The sequence below is a fragment of the Hyperolius riggenbachi genome, chromosome 3 (assembly GCF_040937935.1).
Source record: "Hyperolius riggenbachi isolate aHypRig1 chromosome 3, aHypRig1.pri, whole genome shotgun sequence".
NCBI classification, from domain to species: domain Eukaryota; kingdom Metazoa; phylum Chordata; class Amphibia; order Anura; family Hyperoliidae; genus Hyperolius; species Hyperolius riggenbachi.
The window spans coordinates 444,950,482-444,971,201 of NC_090648.1; the positions used below are offsets into that span (position 1 = coordinate 444,950,482).

Sequence of the window (20,720 nt, forward strand, 5' to 3'; positions counted from 1 at the left end):
GGAAGAGCAAGAGGAGATAAAGAGTAAGTCTGGATCCAACTTTGTGCAGATGGTGTCTTTCATGCTCAAGGGGAATGCTCAAGGGGAATGAGCTGTACTGGGTGGCCTCGCTACTAGACCCTCGGTATAGGCACAAAGTGGCGGACATGTTACCAACTCACTAGAAGGCAGAAAGGATGCAGCACATGCAGAACAAGCTGGCAACTATGCTTTACAATGCGTTTAAGGGTGATGTCACAGCACAACGCAATAAAGGTACCACTGCCAGTAACCCTCCACCAACGCCTGGACCGGCAGGTAGCCGACTACCTGGCCTTAAGTGTGGATGTAGACACTGTGAGCAGTGATGAACCCTTGGACTACTGGGTGCGCAGGCTTGACCTGTGGCTAGAGCTGTCCCAATTTGCCATCCAACTTCTGTGTTGCCCTGCCTCAAGCGTCTTGTCGGAACGGACTTTCAGCGCAGCTGGAGGCATTGTAACTGAGAAGAGAAGTCGCCTAAGTCACAAAAGTGTTCAGTACCTCACCTTTATCAAAATGAATGAGGCATGGATCCTGGAGGGCTATTGCCCACCCGAAGACTAAGTCAGTCCCCACACACAGCATCTCTGCCTGCACGCCCCCCCCTCCACGTGTTAGACCCCTTAAAAACATCTTTTCCATCAATTTTGTGGTCAGCATAAATGTTTCTAGTTTTCCAAGTACGCCTCCCCATTGAAGCCTATTGCGGTTTGCAAAAGTTGGCACGAACCGAACTTTCGCGGTATGGTAGGACATCATGCTGGGTACCCATAATGCAATTTTCCCTCCGACTGATAGGATCTGACAATTATTTCCTAAATGTTCGATCTGCTCCCGAATGACAACAGGATCGATCAGGAGCCGTTGGATACAGATAATGAGGACAGCCGACATTGCTAATGAAGGGGAAAGTGAAGCATTCACACAGCAGGGGCACAGGGCTGTGCTCATATCTGGCTCTGTGCTCCGTTAAGTTCCCCAGAGCTGTTCCATGCTCTGTAAACACACTGCCGCTCCATGCTCTGTACAAATGCTGCTCCTCCATGCTCTGTACACACACTGCTGCTCCATGCTCTGTACACAAGCTGCTGCTCCATGCTCTGTACACACGCTGCTGCTCCATGCTCTGTACACACACGCTGCTGCTCCATGCTCTGTACACACGCTGCTGCTCCATGCTCTGTACACACGCTGCTGCTCCATGCTCTGTACACACGCTGCTGCTCCATGCTCTGTACACATGCTGCTGCTCCATGATCTGTACACTGCTGCTCCATGCTCTGAACACACGCTGCTGCTCCATCCAAAGTCAACTGTAGCAGGGAAAGAAATAAAGGGGGCAGTGCTGAGAGCTGCAGGATGCCTGCAGACATTCTGGTGTCTCAACTCGTGCCTGTCCCCAGACACTGCACCGGCCCTGGTCTGTGGGGGGATTCTGGGCAGCTGTAATCCCCCCCCCCTGCATTTGCCTATGATACTGTACATAAAAGCAGCATAAACCAATTATGTGGCTATGTCAATATCATTTTGAGTTGCACCGTATTCCAATTCTTCATTACATTGAATTTTAACAAAGATATGTATTTTGAGGTGTTTTAAAGTGGAACTAGGGTCACCCTGGAGTCCCCCTTTAAGAACATTGTGCAGATTGCAACATTGTGGGAACCACAGGGTACTGCCATTATGGTCAGTATTTTAGTAATGAACAATACAAAGCTGTCAGTTCCTGGCACTGTACATACATGGTTAACCACAAGTGATATTCCGTAGACCTAAAATTAAGTCAGAAAGCTGTATTACCTGCATCATAATTACACCAGAGAGGAAATGTGTGCATCAACCAAGTGAACCTGACAAATCTGGCTTTGCAAATTTGGCCTATTGGCTAATCACGAGACATTGCTCATGCAAATATGCATTTGCTTTTGCATGCCTAAATATGCAGGGTCAAAAACCAAAACCGCAAAACAATCGCCCTGTGGGAATTAGTTCATGCTACATAGCACTATCCAGGGGCGCCATGAGGAGGCTTCCCATTGCCCCCATACAACCGGGGAGCCGCGGGGGGCCGCGGCGGTCCCAGGCTCTCTCACCGCATGGAACCCACACACCGGCACCCCGGAGGGGGAGGCTTGGGGGTGCAGGCGATCTCCCCAGCGTGGCCAACGCCGGGAAGAGCCGCCCGCACACACCTCCCAAGATTAAAAACAGGCACTTACCTTAACGTCCATTGCGTAATGCTACATGCGCATGACCTGGGTGCAACACATAAGGGGAGGACAGGCGCAAACAGCCTGCTCCAGGGCTCTCACCTCCTAAAACAAGCCACTCACCACTTGCCTCCAAAGAAAAGAAAATGCAATGCTAATTACAACAGAGAGAAAAGTGTGCATCAACCAAGTGAACCTGACAAATCTGGCTTTGCAAATTTGGCCTATTGGCTAATCACGAGACATTGCTCATGCAAATATGCATTTGCTTTCGCATGCCTAAATATGCAGGGTCAAAAACCAAAACCGCAAAACAATCGCCCTGCGGGAAATAGTTCATGCTACATAGCACTATCCAGGGGCGCCACGAGGAGGCTTCCCATTGCCCCCATACAACCGGGGGGCCGCAGGGGTCCCAGGCTCTCTCACCGCCTGGAACCCACACACCGGCACCCCGGAGGGGGAGGCTGGGGGGTGCAGGCGATCTCCCCAGCGTGGCCAGCGCCGGGAAGAGCCGCCCGCACACACCTCCCAAGATTAAAAACAGGCACTTACCTTAACTTCCATTGCGTTCTGCTACATGCGCATGACCTGGGCGCGACATGTAGCAGTACGCAATGGACGTTAAGGTAAGTGCCTGTTTTTAATCTTGGGAGGTGTGTGCGAGCGGCTCTTCCCGGCGCTGGCCACGCTGGGGAGATCTCCTGCACCCCCAGCCTCCCCCTCCGGGGTGCTGGTGTGTGGGTTCCAGGCGGTGAGAGAGCCTGGGACCCCCGCGGCCCCCCGGTTGTATGGGGGCAATGGAAAGCCTACTCGTGGCGCCCCTGGATAGTGCTATGTAGCATGAACTAATTCCCGTAGGGCGATTGTTTTGCGGTTTTGGTTTTCGACCCTGCATATTAAGGCATGCGAAAGCAAATGCATATTTGCATGAGCAGTGTCTCGTGATTAGCCAATAGGCCAAATTTGCAAAGCCAGATTTGTCAGGTTCACTTGGTTGATGCACACATTTTCTCTCTGTTGTAATTAGCATTGCATTTTCTTTTCTTTGGAGGCAAGTGGTGGATGGCTTGTTTTAGGAGGTGAGAGCCCTGGAGCAGGCTGTTTGCGCCTGTCCTCCCCTTATGTGTCGCGCCCAGGTCATGCGCATGTAGCAGTACGCAATGGACGTTAAGGTAAGTGCCTGTTTTTAATCTTGGGAGGTGTGTGCGGGCGGCTCTTCCCGGCGTTGGCCACGCTGGGGAGATCGCCTGCACCCCCAAGCCTCCCCCTCCGGGGTGCCGGTGTGTGGGTTCCAGGCGGTGAGAGAGCCTGGGACCGCCGCGGCCCCCCGCGGCCCCCCAGTTGTATGGGGGCAATGGGAAGCCTCCTCGTGGCGCCCCTGGATAGTGCTATGTAGCATGAACTAATTCCTGCAGGGCGATTGTTTTGCGGCTTTGGTTTTTGACCCTGCATATTTAGGCATGCGAAAGCAAATGCATATTTGCATGAGCAATGTCTCGTGATTAGCCAATAAGCCAAATTTGGAAAGCCAGATTTGTCAGGTTCACTTTGTTGATGCACACATTTTCTCTCTGTTGTAATTAGCATTACATGCATCATAACCTGGCATTCTCACCTTGTTTGACCACAGTGGGTTGACTAGATGCACCTTCTCATGTCAGTTAACCCTGCCAGAATATCCTAGAAACCATTCATGATCTTTTTTGGGATGGAAATAGTTTTGATGCAGTAGCTTGTTTAAATGAGTGAACTATACTTCACAGAAACAAAAACATTTTTTAATCATGATTGTCGCAAAATCATACAATCACCTGCAAATAAGTACTATAGACCACCACCCCCCCACTATTGTCCTAACAAATAGGCTAAACACCCACCAATAGGCAGAGTTCCCAGTGTGTGACCCTAGATCCCCCCCAAGCAGAGTGCACATTGGAAGTGTGTCCCCATTGCATAACACGCTTTGGAAGTGTGCCGATAACCATAGTTACCTCTCCTCACTCCATTCCTGGCATCTTCCCTACAGCTTCATAACTCACTGCAAGAGCTCCAGGCTCACTGACATGGGGCTGCAGTGAAGTCCTGGAATCTCGCTGTGAGTTACAAAGCTGCACGAAAGGGGTGGGAGGGGGGGACGTAAGTACTGAAGTGAAGAGAGGTAGCTATGGTTACCAGTAGGCTTCCGATGCAAACTCTGCATCACTCAGTGGCATAACTATAATTCATGGGGCCGCCCCAGCTAAACTTCAATGCCCCTCCCCCCAAAGTTCACATCCCTTCTCTTGCCTCCCCTTTGTGCCCTTCACGGCCTCACCTCACAAGGGTCATAAAACAAGTGTGGCCATCATGATCTTCACACCCATAACAAGTGTAGCCACAAAATCACCTGATCTGAAGTACAGTCCCCTGTATTGGAGGAAGGGAGGGTTAGTAGTTGGGGCCCTCCCACAGCTCTCAGCACCCCCTGCAATTGCAGGTACTGCTCCCCTCTATTCACTCATGGATTAGCTGAGACTGCCCCCAGTTTTAGCCCAAAAATATTGTATAAAACGGTTGGATTATATGTAGTGATATATAGTAGTCCTATGTAGTAGTCTACATACTTTAGCTATACTTTATAAATGGGCATTTTTGTTCTTCTCTTCTCTGTTACTTAGTCTTTTGCTTTCTTTTGACCTTGTTGTTTTTTCAAAGGCCCCATCTGGAAAGTCACAAACATTTAAAGCTGCATTGAAGTGTATCTTAGACCAGGGCCCTCAACATTACGGTAGCATGAGCACCATTATAGGTTCATACTCAAACTGAAAACTAACAAGATAATACAAGATACTACAAGATAATTACCGAATATCACCGAATATCATCATGGATAATCAGACTTTTGAAGTTCCAAATTTTGGTGTAATGTGGATGATATACCCACAGTGGGGCCTGTGACGGATGGATTCACTGGCAGAAATGCGCCATCCACGCAATCATGCAAAAATGAATGTTGGAGTGTGCCGAACTGCCGATGAATGCATATATCTACCTGTCCTCGCTCCAGCTTGCATCCATGCGTCTGCCGAGCTCCGGTCACATGACAGTGAGCTTGGAGCTCTAGTTTGCCAGTTCAGAGACATGGGGACCGGAGGTTGAGCCAGGAGAGGTAGATATGCTTCCATCGGTAAGCTAAAATGTGCTCTCTGCATGTGTGTGTGTGTGTGTGGGGGGGGGAGGGCAGGGGACCACCCCCTCGGTCACATGGGGGGGGAGGGGTCAGCTAAATTATGGGTTGCAGGTTTGGTGCTATTATTTAAATCAAAAGGGGAGGGGCAAGCTTATGCACTGGGCAGATTATGTGCTGGGATAAACAGTCAGTGTCGGACTGAGACATGTAGGGAAAGCAGCAGTAGTCAGGTGTTGCTGCTCACAGTGAAAACTTGCTACAGGTGTCTATTGGGAGCAATAACACATGGCTTCTGCTGCTTGGCCAGCAGGTGGATTCCCTCAGCTTTACAACCTCCCACTCCGACACTGTATACAGTAATTGTAACCAGGCACGTGCAGAGGGGGGTGCTCTGGGTGCCCAGGCACCCCCCCTTTTTAAAAATAGCAAAAAAGTCCCCTCTGATCGCGCAAAATAAGCCCCGCCCCCTACCGCGGTAAGCCCCGCCCACCCGCGAGAAGCTCCGCCTCCGCCGGGGGCACTTTCAGGTGAAGAGGCCTGGATAGGAATCCTAGTGTGGCATACTGACCTCACCCTCCACCTAGGACCCATACTGACCTCTACCTCCCCAAGCACCCATAGTGACTTCTCCCTCACCCACAGGGACCTCCCCATCCACCTAGCACCCACAGTGACTTCTCCCTCCCCAGCACCCACAGTGACCTCTCCATCCACCTAGCACCCACAGTGACCTCTCCCTCCACCTAGCACCCACAGTGACCTCTCCCTCCTCCCAACACCCACATTGACCTCTCCCTCCACCTAGCACCCACAGTGACCTCTCCCTCCCCCAGCACCCACAGTGACCTCTCCCTCCCCCAGCACCCACAGTGACCTCTCCCTCCACCTAGCACCCACAGTGACCTCTCCCTCCACCTAGCACCCACAGTGACCTCTCCCTCCCCCAGCACCCACAGTGACCTCTCCCTCCCACAGTGACCTCTCTCCACCTAGCACCCACAGTGACCTCTCCCTCCACCTAGCACCCACAGTGACCTCTCCCTCCCCCAGCACCCACAGTGACCTCTCCCTCCCACAGTGACCTCTCCCTCCAACTAGCACCCAAAGTGACCTCTCCCTCCACCTAGCACCCACAGTGACCTCTCCCTCCACCAGCACCCACAGTGACCTCTCCCTCCACCCAGCACCCACAGTGACCTCTCCCTCCACCTAGCACCCACAGTGACCTCTCCCTCCACCTAGCACCCACAGTGACCTCTCCCTCCCCCAGCACCCACAGTGACCTCTCCCTCCACCTAGCACCCACAATGACCTCTCCCTCCACCTAGCATCCACAGTGACCTCTCCCTCCACCTAGCACCCACAGTGACCTCTCCCTTACCCAGCACCCACAGTGATCTCTCCCTCCACCTAGCACCCACAGTGACCTCTCCCTCCACCTAGCACCCACAGTCAGGCACGTGCAGAGGGGGGTGCTCTGGGTGCCCAGGCACCCCCCCTTTTTAAAAATAGCAAAAAAGTCCCCTCTGATCGTGCAAAATAAGCCCCGCCCCCTACCGCGGTAAGCCCCGCCCACCCGCGAGAAGCTCCGCCTCCGCCGGGGACACTTTCAGGTGAAGAGGCCTGGATAGGAATCCTAGTGTGGCATACTGACCTCACCCTCCACCTAGGACCCATACTGACCTCTACCTCCCCAAGCATCCATAGTGACTTCTCCCTCACCCACAGGGACCTCCCCATCCACCTAGCACCCACAGTGACTTCTCCCTCCCCAGCACCCACAGTGACCTCTCCATCCACCTAGCACCCACAGTGACCTCTCCCTCCACCTAGCACCCACAGTGACCTCTCCCTCCTCCCAACACCCACAGTGACCTCTCCCTCCACCTAGCACCCACAGTGACCTCTCCCTCCCCCAGCACCCACAGTGACCTCTCCCTCCCCCAGCACCCACAGTGACCTCTCCCTCCACCTAGCACCCACAGTGACCTCTCCCTCCACCTAGCACCCACAGTGACCTCTCCCTCCCCCAGCACCCACAGTGACCTCTCCCTCCCACAGTGACCTCTCTCCACCTAGCACCCACAGTGACCTCTCCCTCCACCTAGCACCCACAGTGACCTCTCCCTCCCCCAGCACCCACAGTGACCTCTCCCTCCCACAATGACCTCTCCCTCCAACTAGCACCCACAGTGACCTCTCCCTCCACCTAGCACCCACAGTGACCTCTCCCTCCACCAGCACCCACAGTGACCTCTCCCTCCACCCAGCACCCACAGTGACCTCTCCCTCCACCTAGCACCCACAGTGACCTCTCCCTCCACCTAGCACCCACAGTGACCTCTCCCTCCCCCAGCACCCACAGTGACCTCTCCCTCCACCTAGCACCCACAATGACCTCTCCCTCCACCTAGCACCCACAGTGACCTCTCCCTCCACCTAGCACCCACAGTGACCTCTCCCTTACCCAGCACCCACAGTGATCTCTCCCTCCACCTAGCACCCACAGTGACCTCTCCCTCCACCTAGCACCCACAGTGACCTCTCCCTCCCACAGTGACCTCTCCCTCCACCTAGCACCCACAGTGACCTCTCCCTCCATCAGCACCCACAGTGACCTCTCCCTCCACCTAGCACCCACAGTGACCTCTCCCTCCACCTAGCACCCACAGTGACCTCTCCCTCCCCCAGCACCCACAGTGACCTCTCCCTCCCCCAGCACCCACAGTGACCTCTCCCTTCACCTAGCACCCACAGTGACCTCTCCCTCCACCTAGCACCCACAGTGACCTCTCCCTCCCCCAGCACCCACAGTGACCTCTCCCTCCCACAGTGACCTCTCCCTCCACCTAGCACCCACAGTGACCTCTCCCTCCCCCAGCACCCACAGTGACCTCTCCCTCCCACAGTGACCTCTCCCTCCACCTAGCACCCACAGTGACCTCTCCCTCCACCTAGCACCCACAGTGACCTCTCCCTCCACCTAGCACCCACAGTGACCTTTCCCTCCCCCAGCACCCACAATGACCTCTCCCTCCCCAGCACCCACAGTGACCTCTCCCTCCACCCAGCACCCACAGTGACCTCTCCCTCCACCTAGCACCCACAGTGACCTCTCCCTCCCCCAGCACCCACAGTGACCTCTCCCTCCACCTAGCACCCACAATGACCTCTCCCTCCACCTAGCACCCACAGTGACCTCTCCCTCCACCTAGCACCCACAGTGACCTCTCCCTCCACCAGCACCCACAGTGACCTCTCCCTCCACCTAGCACCCACAGTGACCTCTCCCTCCACCTAGCACCCACAGTGACCTCTCCCTCCCCTAGCACCCACAGTGACCTCTCCCTCCACTTAGCACCCACAGTGACCTCTCCCTCCCCCAGCACCCACAGTGACCTCTCCCTCCCACAGTGACCTCTCCCTCCACCTACCACCCACAGTGACCTCTCCCTCCACCAGCACCCACAGTGACATCTCCCTCCACCTAGCACCCACAGTGACATCTCCTTTCCCAGCACCCACAGTGACCTCTCCCTCCACCTAGCACCCACAGTGACATCTCCTTCCCCAGCACCCACAGTGACCTCTCCCTCCCACAGTGACCTCTCCCTTCACCTACCACCCACAATCACCTCTCCTTTCCCAAATCTAGCAGTGATCCTGCCTACCCCAGCACCCACACTGACCTATCCTTCCCCCAGCACCCACAGTGATCTTTCTCTCCCCCAGCGGCTACCCTCCTGTCCCCTGCAGCACTTACAGGGACCTCCCATCCCAAAAGCAGCACCCACACTGATCTCTCCCAACACACAGCATCCACAACTACTCCCTCCTCCAATAACTACAATGACCTCTCCCAGCACCCACAGTGACCTCCTCTTCCTCCAGCACTCATACTGACCTCTTCCTTCCACAGAACCCACAGTGACCTACCCTTCCACCAGCACCCACACTGACCTCTACCTCCCCTAGCAGCAATTATGCCATTCATAGCAGTACCCACAGTGACCTCCCACTCCCTGCACCCACCGCAATCCTACCAATATTCAGCACCCACATTACACTCAACCAGTAACCCCCACTATAGCAAGCACCCAGTACTTGCACCAAGCACCCTGCACCCAATACTTATATCCAACCTCCATATGGCACTTAGTACTTGCATCATTCACCTTATAGCTGGCTCCCAGTACTCACACCCACTTGGCACAGTTCTTGCACATTATCTGAACTCACATAAACCAGTACTAACACAAAAAGTACCTGCACTCAGAATCCACATGGCACACAATGCCCACCCACAGCTAGCACCTAGTGCAGGCAATGCACCAAGTATGCGCACCAATGTACCTGCACCCAACACCCACATGTTTCATCTGCAGTACTTCCAGTTGCACTAAGCCTCCACTTGGTGCCCAGCACAAACACCAAACACTCACATATGACATCTAGTACTTGCACCCAGAACTCACAAGGGCTTGAGTACCTGCAATCAACACCTACATGATGCTTGACACCAACCCATACAGCCAGAATGCACATGACACCCTGTGCCAGCACCCAGAACCCACATGGCACCCAGCATCTGCCTTTAGCACTCACATGACAACAAATACCCCACTAGCCAGCACCCATCACCCATATGTTACCATGTACTCGCTCCCAGTACCCACTTGGCACTCAGTATTTGCACCTAAGACCCACATGACACCCTATAACCCCCATAATCAACACCCACATGGCATAGTACTCACACAGCACAAAGTTCCAAAGCCATTATATGCACCTAGTACCCATCCATGGCCAGCACCCATATAGCACCCAGTACCCATCCTTGGTCCGAACCCATATGAGACTCAGTACTCTCCCATGGCACACATCCAGATCACACATGGCACTCCCTACTCACTCATGTCCAACACTCACATGGCTCCCTGTACCAATTAGCAGTTACATGGCACCCACTATTGTTTATCGCCATCTGCTACTCATTTAGCACTCAATACTGCATAGCACCCACTGCAAATAAACACCCAAACACTGGACCTTGGTACCCACAGCAGCTTGACACGGACTGTACTTTGGCTCATCGGCACCCACTGCAACTTAGCACAAACTGGACCTTTGCGTCTTACCACCCAGTGCATCTGGGCACCCACTGCACCTTGGCACTTACTGCAGTTTTGCATCTACTAATGCTTAGCAACCACTGCATATTGGCAACCACTGCTTCTTTGCCTGAAAAGAAGCTTGGGTGCTGATCTAGAGGGACAGAGGTCCCAGTAATGAAAGGTGAATCCATGCCTACATCAGGCTCCACTGTGCCCACTCTAATAGTGCGCACCTATGACTGCTGATTTGAGGGTGGTGGCACCAAAGAAGTTGGTTGGAAGAAGACACAAAGTCTGCCTGATACTTCTATAAAGGTGTGTGTGTGTGTGTGTGTGTATGTGTGGTGGTGGTGGGGGGTTAAGACTGCCTAGTGCTTTCTGGAGAAGGGGTATTACATACACAATTTAGCACGATTTATCGATTAGGGCCCCTTTTTCAAATTTGAGCACCCCCCCTTGAGAATCCTCTGCACGGCCCTGATTGTAACTGCAGTACTAATAGTAAATTAACTAACAACAAAAATAAGCAACTCCAGGAAAGTTCCAAGGGCTGTGTTTCTTAGGCTGTTTAAGAAGGCACATGGAATACTATTCCATTCAATTATATATTTTTAAAGTGTACCTGAAAGGGAAAAAGTTCTCCATATGGAGACTTACCTCTGCAGAGGAAAGCTTCTGAATAATCCAGGGACTTCCTCTGTCCCCCTCGCCTCCACCGATTCAGCACTTGGACCTCCGAACCTCTCTGACAAGGACTTATCTGAGAGTTCAGTGCTCCCTTCCCTGAACAAGCGAGGTCGTACTGTGCAGGCTGCCTACTGAGGGCTATACTGAGGGCAAATAAAAGGCTATCTATACTGGAGACACCAATACCTGGCTACCTATACTGGGGCAACTATACTTGGCTACCTATACTGGGGGCACCTATCCTTGGTTACCTATATTGGGGGCACCTATATCTACACTGGGGGCATCTATATCTGGCTACCTGTACTGGGGATGCCTATACGTGGCTAACCTATACTAGGGGAACCTAAACCTGGCTACCTATACTGGGGGCAACTATATCTGGTTATCTATACTGGGGGCATCTACACTTGGCTACCTATACTAGGGGCACCTATACTTGCCTACCTATGCTGGGGGCACCTAACCTGGCTTGGTGCAACAGTAGTACTGATAGGTTAGCTATACCTCACCAGAGGAGCTGGTGGGCACTAACAGTACAGAGCCTATCACCAGAGACAAGGGCCCTCTGGTGAGAGTAGAGTAGTCAGACTAACCGAGTTGGCAACAGACAGACTGATACAGTACAGAATCGGAAGGCAAAGGCAGGAAGGTATAAACAAGCAGAGTTAGCAACAAGATCAGATGGGCAGAAGTACAGAATCACAGATCAGAGGAGTGGTCAGAACAAGCAGGAGTCATACACAGATAATAACAGTATATAAGTTATAATTATACCTATCAACAATCCTAGCTCTGTGTGAAATCCCGGGTTTCCTCCCGGATCAAAGCACACCGGAACTAACTAAGGTCTGAGCGCTAACACGAAGTATTCGCAATGGCAGACAAGTTGCAAGTGACACTGCGAGGCTTAAGAAGCAGAGGAGAATCCTCTGGCACGCCCGCCTCTCATCAGCCAATGAGGAGCGGTGGACGTCTCCTCTGACGTCAGCCGACCGGCCGGTCAGCTGACGCGCCTCCTCCCTGCATAAAGGATCTCTCTGTGCGCGCGCGAGCGCGACAATTCGACCTTATGTGCTGCTGACAAACCCGTCCTCGGCGTGCTAGACGCCCGAGACACGGATAGATTACTAGGCAGGGAGATGGAGGCAGCTGCGGTGGTATCGCTGTTCACCGCAGCTGTCTCTTCTACGTTTATTACAATCCTGTATAGTTTCTGTTACAGCAGAGGAGGCTCGGTCAGAGAGGATGTGGCTTTATTTCCTGAGGTTTCAGCTCATTTTCTGCATGTCATCTGTACTACCTAAGCGTGCTGCGTGTTCTTGAAGCTTACATCTGTAGTTGTGAGTTGACCACCAGTAGAGGCAAGCTGTGGAAAATGATGAGGCATCTAACTGGATTGACTATCTGCATTATGCTTGTATACATGGACGTTGCTTTTCTCTCTGGTGAGTGTGCTTATGCTGCTTGATGCATTTAAAGCGGAATATAACCCTGCATTTCAACTTTGCTCTAAAACATTATTTACAGTATATTATATGCAACCAGCATTTTTTTTTTTACTAGACCAGCATTGAAAGGGTTACACAGAGCTTTAAATTTCCTGGAGAGAACTGCAGACGCATCCGAAGCTTACATAGATACATTTTGTTTACATAAATGTATCTAAGTGTGGAATGTGACTCACTCTCTCTGACTGAGAAGGAGCTGGAGGACAGCCAAAGAGTGTGTAACATTTATCACTTGTTACATTCTATTTAGTTAAATTAAATGTATCTATTTGAACTTCTGCATATCTCTCCACGGAACTTTAAACCTCTGTGTTTAACCCTTCCAATGCTGGTCTAGTAAAAAAAAATGCTGGTTGCATATAATATGCTGTAAATAATGTTTTAGAGCAAAGTTGAAATGCAGGGTTATATTCCGCTTTAAGGGGATGTTATTTTCCATAATGATAATTAGGTTGTAATTTTAGTAAAGTGTATATATGCTGAGCTACTGTTTGAAAGATAACAAGTTAGGATAAATACGTATCGTATAGTAGCATAGAGTTTGCTCATGATATCATGCTATCTATCTATCTATCTATCTATCTATCTATCTATCTATCTATCTATCTATCTATCTACCCATTAGAGAATAAAGAATTTAACTTAAGCCTTGTGCATACCTACTAGAACTGTCACCTGGCATGGCTGAGTTTGTACAGATCTGTTGCTATTCGCTAAATGCATTAATTTTCACTATGTATTCCCTCTACTCTCTCCCCCTCAAAGCAAACTTACATAGTGGAACCATTCTCAGGGCTCACTGTGCATGTCACAGGCCAGAGGAAGCCCATCATCCCGGGCCATCCACAGGGGCAGTACAACTGCCTGCTCATCCACCCTAATGCTCTCACTCTCCCTTCAAAGCACATTGAATGTAGAGTCAGATTCTGTGCCACCTCTATTGACTGCTCACTTGGTCTGCAAGAAAGGTGCCCTAGGTCATGGCCTATGTGGCCTTGGCTTAAATCCAGCCCTGCCCAAATGTGCATTATCTAACAAGTGCCACCATTATCCTCCCTCGCTAACAAGTGCTGCCATAATGTCTCCCGACAAAAAATGACACAATTATGTCCTTCATATAACAAGAGCCACCATAAGGCCATCCCATAACAAGCTGATATCTTTATGTCACAATCATAAGTACAACTCATCCCTCTTATAATGCAAAACAGGAAAGAAAAGCGAAATCTGAAATCGATATCTGATCATCGTTTGGTATGTGCAATGTTCCTGCTGCAACATCTGTGCTCCTCTCTCGTCACACATTATGTAGTATTACATGATGCGTGATGAAGCAGGATGGGCGTAGCAGAAGAAGAATTATAGTATCCTGCGGATGATCAGGTGCCAGTACCAATTTTGCTTCCTTCTGCTACTGTATTATAAAGGGAGTGATCAGCAGTGGGTGGGCCAGTGAGCAGGCAAATAAGAAGACAATGAACTGACCTAGCTGACAGTGTTGTCTGTCCAGCCAAAACAGCAGTGCACTAACTCGCCTCTACATGTATGACCTGAAACAGCTCTAGTAGGACAAAGGCATAACTAGAATGTACAGGGTCCCTCAACTTCCATATCCCCCCCCCCCTCCCCCCCCCCCGGCCACAAGCACAGTTAGCCAATAAATCTGGCCGACAGCCAGTGGTGTAACTACAAATCATGGGGTCCCCTAGCAAATCTTGGATGGGGTGCCCAATTTTTGTCCCCGTTCCCTTGCCTAACCCTAGTGACCCTCACAGCCTGGGGGCCCATCTTGCAAGGGTCACAAAAAACATCATGTGGACATCATAATCCTCATACCCATAACAAGTGTAGTCACAAAACACCTGATCTGAAGGATGAACCCCTTTATCAGAGGGAGTGAAGTAGTTGGGGCCTCTTTACAGCTTTGGTTCCCCCCCTGTGGTCACAGGGACTGCTTCCCTATAGTTACGCCCCTGTGGTACGGGTGGAGCAGGTAGAGGAAAAGAGTGAAAGCTAGTACTATATTAGAATTTGCTAAACGGTGAAGATATGGGTTAGGAAGTTATCTTTAGATCTTCTCTGACCTCTGCTCTTTTCTCGATATTTTTGGCTCAACTCTCCAGTAAATGATGGCTTTTTAATCTCTGATCCTTTCTGCATTCTCTCATTTATATGTGCCCCCCACTCCAGTGAACAATTGCCATGTGAACTTTTCTGATCCCTTTTGTCTTCTATCAGTCATGCTTGGCTCAACTCTCTAGTGAATGTCTGTGATCTTCCTGCCTGCCCTATTTACTAATCCATACTTAGATCAGCTCTCCTGCGAATGATGCCTCTGTGGTCTTCTCTAATCCTTGCTCTCTTCTTCCATCCATACTTGGCTCATCTCACCTGCCAATAATGCGTTTGTGACCTTCCCTGACCCCTGCTCAATTCTCTCATATATTCTTGCCTCTCCCGTGAATGATGGCTCTATGCAGCCATGAGCCAAATTTTACAATGGACCCCTTCTGAACACTATATATATATATATATATATATATATATATATATATATAGATATAGATATATATATATATATATATATATATATATATAGATATAGATATAGATATATATATAATCGCACACATAGAACACCAAGACTGGCTTTCCAAGGACAGCAACCATGTGATTTATAAGTCAAGGAAAGGTATAGTTTGCTAATGATTGCCACAATTCCAAGAACATATATAGGTGTTCATTACTACTACAGCACCAATTAAGAGCTAATTCAGTGACTAGAGGAAGGCCCCACATGCAGCTCTTAAAGAGACTCCGTAACAAAAATTGCATCCTGTTTTTTATCATCCTACAAGTTCCAAAAGCTATTCTAATGTGTTCTGGCTTACTGCAGCATGTTCTACTATCACCATCTCTGTAATAAATCAGCTTATCTCTCTCTTGTCAGACTTGTCAGCCTGTGTCTGGAAGGCTGCCAAGTTCTTCAGTGTTGTGGTTCTGCTATGAACTCCCCCATCCAGGCCCCTCTCTGCACACTGCCTGTGTGATATTTAGATTAGTGCAGCTTCTCTCTGTTCTATTATCTTTTACAAGCTGCATAAATCCTCCTCTGAGCTGGCTGGGCTTTCACATACTGAGGAATTACATACAGGCACAGCTGTCTGCACTCTGCAGGAAGAAATAGCCTGACACTTCAGTGGAAGATAGCTGCAGGGGGAAAGAAACACACAAATGATCTCTTGAGATTCAAAAGGATGGCTGTATACAGCCTGCTTGTGTATGGATGTATTTTCTATGTGTGGACATACTGTACATCAATCTACTTCCTGTTTTGGTGGCCATTTTGTTTGTTTATAAACAAACTTTTTAAAACTGTTTTTAACCACTTTTAATGCGGCGAGGAACGGCGAAATTGTGACAGAGGGTAATAGGAGATGTCCCCTAACGCACTGGTATGTTTACTTTTGTGCGATTTTAACAATACAGATTCTCTTTAAAAGTAAAGCTCGATCAATTCAAAGTCGGTTGGCACACCAATTCAAGTTCCCAAGCACATTTATTGAATGCACAGCATGATTGGCCGCGACAGCTGTCAGGTTGTTAGCAGGGCCACGCCCACCGCTTCGTTCCAGCGCGATGTTACAGCTCTGCCGTGCAGAGCTGTAACCACTCCCAGCCGCGCATCTGATTGGCCATGGCGGCCTGCTTGTCAGGTTGCCATGGACACTTCCGGGTATGGTATTATCAGCCTAACGGCTGATTTGTACTATGGATTTTGAGTTGCAAACTGTCACCACGCAGTCTGCAATATTAATACCATGTATTTGCTGAGGATTGTGGACACGATGGGGCAGATGTACACTCTGATCTGAAGCTACTAATCATACAGGTCAGTTATGGGGTAAAGATTGTTGATTTTACTGTGGTATTTATGCATTGTAATTAGATTATGTATGGTAATTGAGGGGGAGGTCCTTTTCTCTTCTGATGCCTGGTGATTGATCACTGTTGGTTTATATATAAATGTGCTTGTATTTTGTATCACTCATATGTCTGCACTTATCTGATGAAGGGGACCCTCCGTGGCCCTGAAACAATTGTCAAATGCTGTGCATTCAATAAATGTGCTTGGGAACTTGAATTGGTGTGCCAACCGACTTTGAATTGATCGTACTGAACTGATGTTGCTTCTACATCAAGGTTGTGCACCCAACTACTCACGGCAAGGTGTGCCTTTCCTAAATCTGTTACCGCATTAAAAGTAAAGCTGAGACAAAAGTTTTATACATACCTAGGGTTTCCTCCAGCCCCCTCCATGCAAGTCCCTGCCTTGCCGCCATCCAAAGCCTCTTGGATGCTACGGTAGCAGCCCCATTGTCTTCGGTCACTCGGGACCAGTCGGGCGTACGAGAGGAACCACCGCCGGGAGACTTGGGCGCGGGATACAGCCAGTATGGTTTATCCTGCTCCTGCACAAGTTCCTGGCGACGTTAAATACTATTCCCCCTCCAGGCTGCCATGGATGGTGGGGAATGAAATAATTTGGCTTCCAGCAATTGCTGGAGGTCGAATTATAGTGTTTTATAAGTTACTTTAGCTCCGCTATAGCCGTAATTCCTATTACGGCCTATGGGGGCGCCTGCTCCACCCAAATCTCCTGCGCTGGAATGAAAGTTTTTGCCAGTCAGTGCAGTTAAGCCAAGTGCACTCCCCCCGTCTTGCTCTTAAGGCTGGGATCATTCTGCGCCTGCGGTGCAGAACGCTACCAGCGTTGAAAGAACAGTGGGGCATGTGCGTGCAGTTGAGGAAAACTGGGCTGCTCCAGGAGGCTCCAGGAGGCTTTAGACTCCTGTCAGGGAGTGATCTGCATGGAGGTGGCTGGAGGAAGCACCAGGTATGTATACAACTTTTGCCTCCTTTTGTCTCAGCTTTACTGTAAGTCCAGGCCCCTGATGTGGCTTCATCCTTTACTACTACACTACTGGCTCTATCATGTTCTCTAATCCCTGCTCTCTTCTCTTATTTATCCATACCTGATGCAACTGTGAATGATGGCTCTGATCTTCTCTAAGTCCTTGCGCTCTTCTTTCATCTATTACTGGCTCAGTTCTCTAGTGAATGGTGACTTTCTTACCTTTTCTTTTTTATCCCTGCTGCCCTCTCTCATCCATACCCAGCTCACCTCTCCTGTAAATGAATGCTCTTCATGATCTTCAGTTCTCTAATCTCTGCTCTCTTCTCTCATCCATACCTGGTGCAGCTGTAAATGATAACTATTATCTCTTTGTATTTATTTTAGAAATGTAACATATTTTATATATTTGTATTATTTTTTTATTTATCCCTGCTCTCTTCTCTCATCCATACTTGGCTGAGCTCTCCTGTAAATGGCTGCTCTGTTATCTTCTCAGATCCCTGCTCTCTTCTCATCCATATATGTCTCTGCTCTCTAGTAAACGGCTCCTCTGGGATCTTCTCTGATCCCTGCTCTCTTCTCTCATCCACATACTGTATGCCTCAGGTCTCTATTAAATGGCTGCTCTGTGATCTTCTCTGTCCCTGCTCTCTTCTCATCCATATATGTCTCTGCTCTCTAGTAAATGGCTGCTCTGGGATCTTCTCTGATCCCTGCTCCCTTTGCTCATCCATACTGAATATGACTCAGGTCTCTAGTAAATGGCTGCTCTGAGATCTTCTCTGATCCCTGCTCTCTTCTCTCATCCATATATGACTCAGCTCTCTAGTAAATGGCTGTTCTGTGATCTTCTCTGTCCCTGCTCCTTTATCTCATCCATATATGACTCAGCTCTCTAGTAAATGGCTGCTCTGGGATCTTCTCTGATCTCTGCTCCCTTTGCTCATCCATATATGGCTCAGCTCTCTAGTAAATGGCTGCTCTGGGATCTTCTCTGATCCCTGCTCCCTTTTTTCATCCATATATGACTCAGCTCTCTAGTAAATGGCTGCTCTGGGATATTCTCTGATTCCTGATCTCTTCTCATCCATATATGACCCAGCTCTCTAGTAAATGGCTACTCTGTGATCTTCTCTGTCCCTGCTCTCTTCTCTCATCAATATATATCTCAGCTCTCTAGTAACTGGCTGCTCTGTGATCTCTGATCCCTGTTCTCTTCTCATCCATATATGACTCAGCTCTCTAGTAACTGGCTGCTCTGTGATCTCTGATCCCTGCTCTCTTCTCTCATCCATATATGACTCAGCTCTCTAGTAAATGGCTGCTCTGGGATCTTCTCTGATCCCTGCTCTATTCTCTCATACATATATGACTCAGCTCTCTAATAAATGGCTGCTCTGGGATCTTCTCTGTCCCTGCTCCTTTCTCACATCCATATATGACGCAGCTCTCTAGTAAATGGCTGCTCTGGGATCTTCTCTGATCCCTGCTATTTTTTCTCATCCATACTTGTCTCAGCCCTTCAGTAAATTATGGCTCTGTGATCTCTGCTCTCTTCTCTCATATTTTTCTGTTTCTCTGTTGAATGATGGTGTTGTGATCTTATCGGCAATCTTCTGTCATCCATACATGACTCTGCTTTTCAGTGAATAACTGGTCATTGATCTTCTCTGATCCCCATTCCCCACTCGCTTCTCTCATCCATACTTGGTGCTTAATTTCATGAAATATTCTTTGGAAATTGATATCTACTATGAAACAAACATTATTCTTCTAGGTCCCATGGAAAGGATGGAGTTACTTCTGGGCAGTGATGTTACTGTGAAATGCCCGTGTCCAAAATCTTGTGGATCAGATTGCTCTGTTATAATTCCTGCAAAAAACAGCAGTAAAGAAATATGCTATGAAGATTCTCTTTATGTGTTTATTTCAAATGTTGGTGAAAAAAACAAAGGAAACTATCGCTGTATTAAAGATGGTATGGCTACCTCTTCAACAATACTGGAAATTAAAGAATGTAAGTAGGACTGCACTACAACATATTTTGTAGTAACCCACATGTCCAGAATAGATGCTGCCCCATCCACACACTGCCATGGGCCTCCATGTGGCTAAATAGCTTGTTCCTCCAGTATTTACACCTATGTATATTATTTGGGTCATTAAAATGTTTCTGATACTGTTTTGTTCTAGCCAACATACAAGGTGAAAAGACAGTGTTCCGGACTCCAGGGGAGGACCTCCTCCTTCTCTGTAGTGATCTGAGAAATATTACCCATCTTACCTGGGAATGGACATCATCTGATACAGGAAAGAGAAAAACTATAGAGGTGAATGTAAAAAGTGAGAATGCAAGCTGTGGCCAATTCTACAGGAAACAAAACTATCATGGAGTGAAATTGACTGTGAGTTTTAATCATTCTGGCCAGTATAAGTGTAACCTACGGAACAACACGCCTGGGATTATAATAAATCTTGTAACTGTTGAAGGTACATCAGCCTCACTACTTATATACATACTGATCTGAATTAGATTATGTTTTTAATATTTGTTAAAGGACAACTGTAATGAGATGGATAAGGAGGCTGCCATATTTATTTCCTTTTAAAGTGGACCTGAACTCTTGCACAGGACAAAAGGAAAACATAGATAAATGCATCCTGTATGTATTTAGAGAGTTTAGCCTGTTTAACCCCCCCCCCTCATCTGTGACTAATCACAAGTGTAATTTGATCTCTCCCCTGTGTCACCTGACTGCCCCGGCAGATAGGGCAGATGAGCTCATTTGAAAGCACAGGGTGTTAACAATATGTCTGCTTCCATGAATTAGGAAGTAGAAACAGTGCAAATGTATTGCAGGATTTGCATCAGCTGTAACTAAGAAATGTTTTTCTTTAAAGGTTAACATGCTGTTGCGTATCTTTTAGACCAGAGAGGAAGTTATGAATTCTGGTCCGTTTTAAACAATACCAGTTGCCTGGCTAGCCTGTTGATTCTCTTCCTCTATTACTTTTAGCCATAGACCATGAACAAGCATATGCAGATCAGGTGTTTTTACATTATTGTCAGATCTGACAAGATTAGCT

The 20,720-nt window shown here is 48.9% G+C and overlaps 1 protein-coding gene across 1 annotated transcript in view; it reads left to right on the forward strand.

Annotated features, from left to right (window-relative positions):
• The first annotated feature begins 16,444 nt into the window (after positions 1-16,444).
• The window catches only part of LOC137561656 (uncharacterized), a 34,349-nt gene continuing 30,073 nt past the window's right edge, over positions 16,445-20,720 (forward strand). Inside the window, exons 1-3 of the mRNA XM_068272970.1 lie at positions 16,445-16,607; positions 19,411-19,650; positions 19,827-20,123. Coding sequence (XP_068129071.1) covers positions 19,416-19,650; positions 19,827-20,123 — 532 coding nt within the window. The 5' untranslated portion in view covers positions 16,445-16,607; positions 19,411-19,415. The remainder of the gene's footprint in view (positions 16,608-19,410; positions 19,651-19,826; positions 20,124-20,720) is intronic.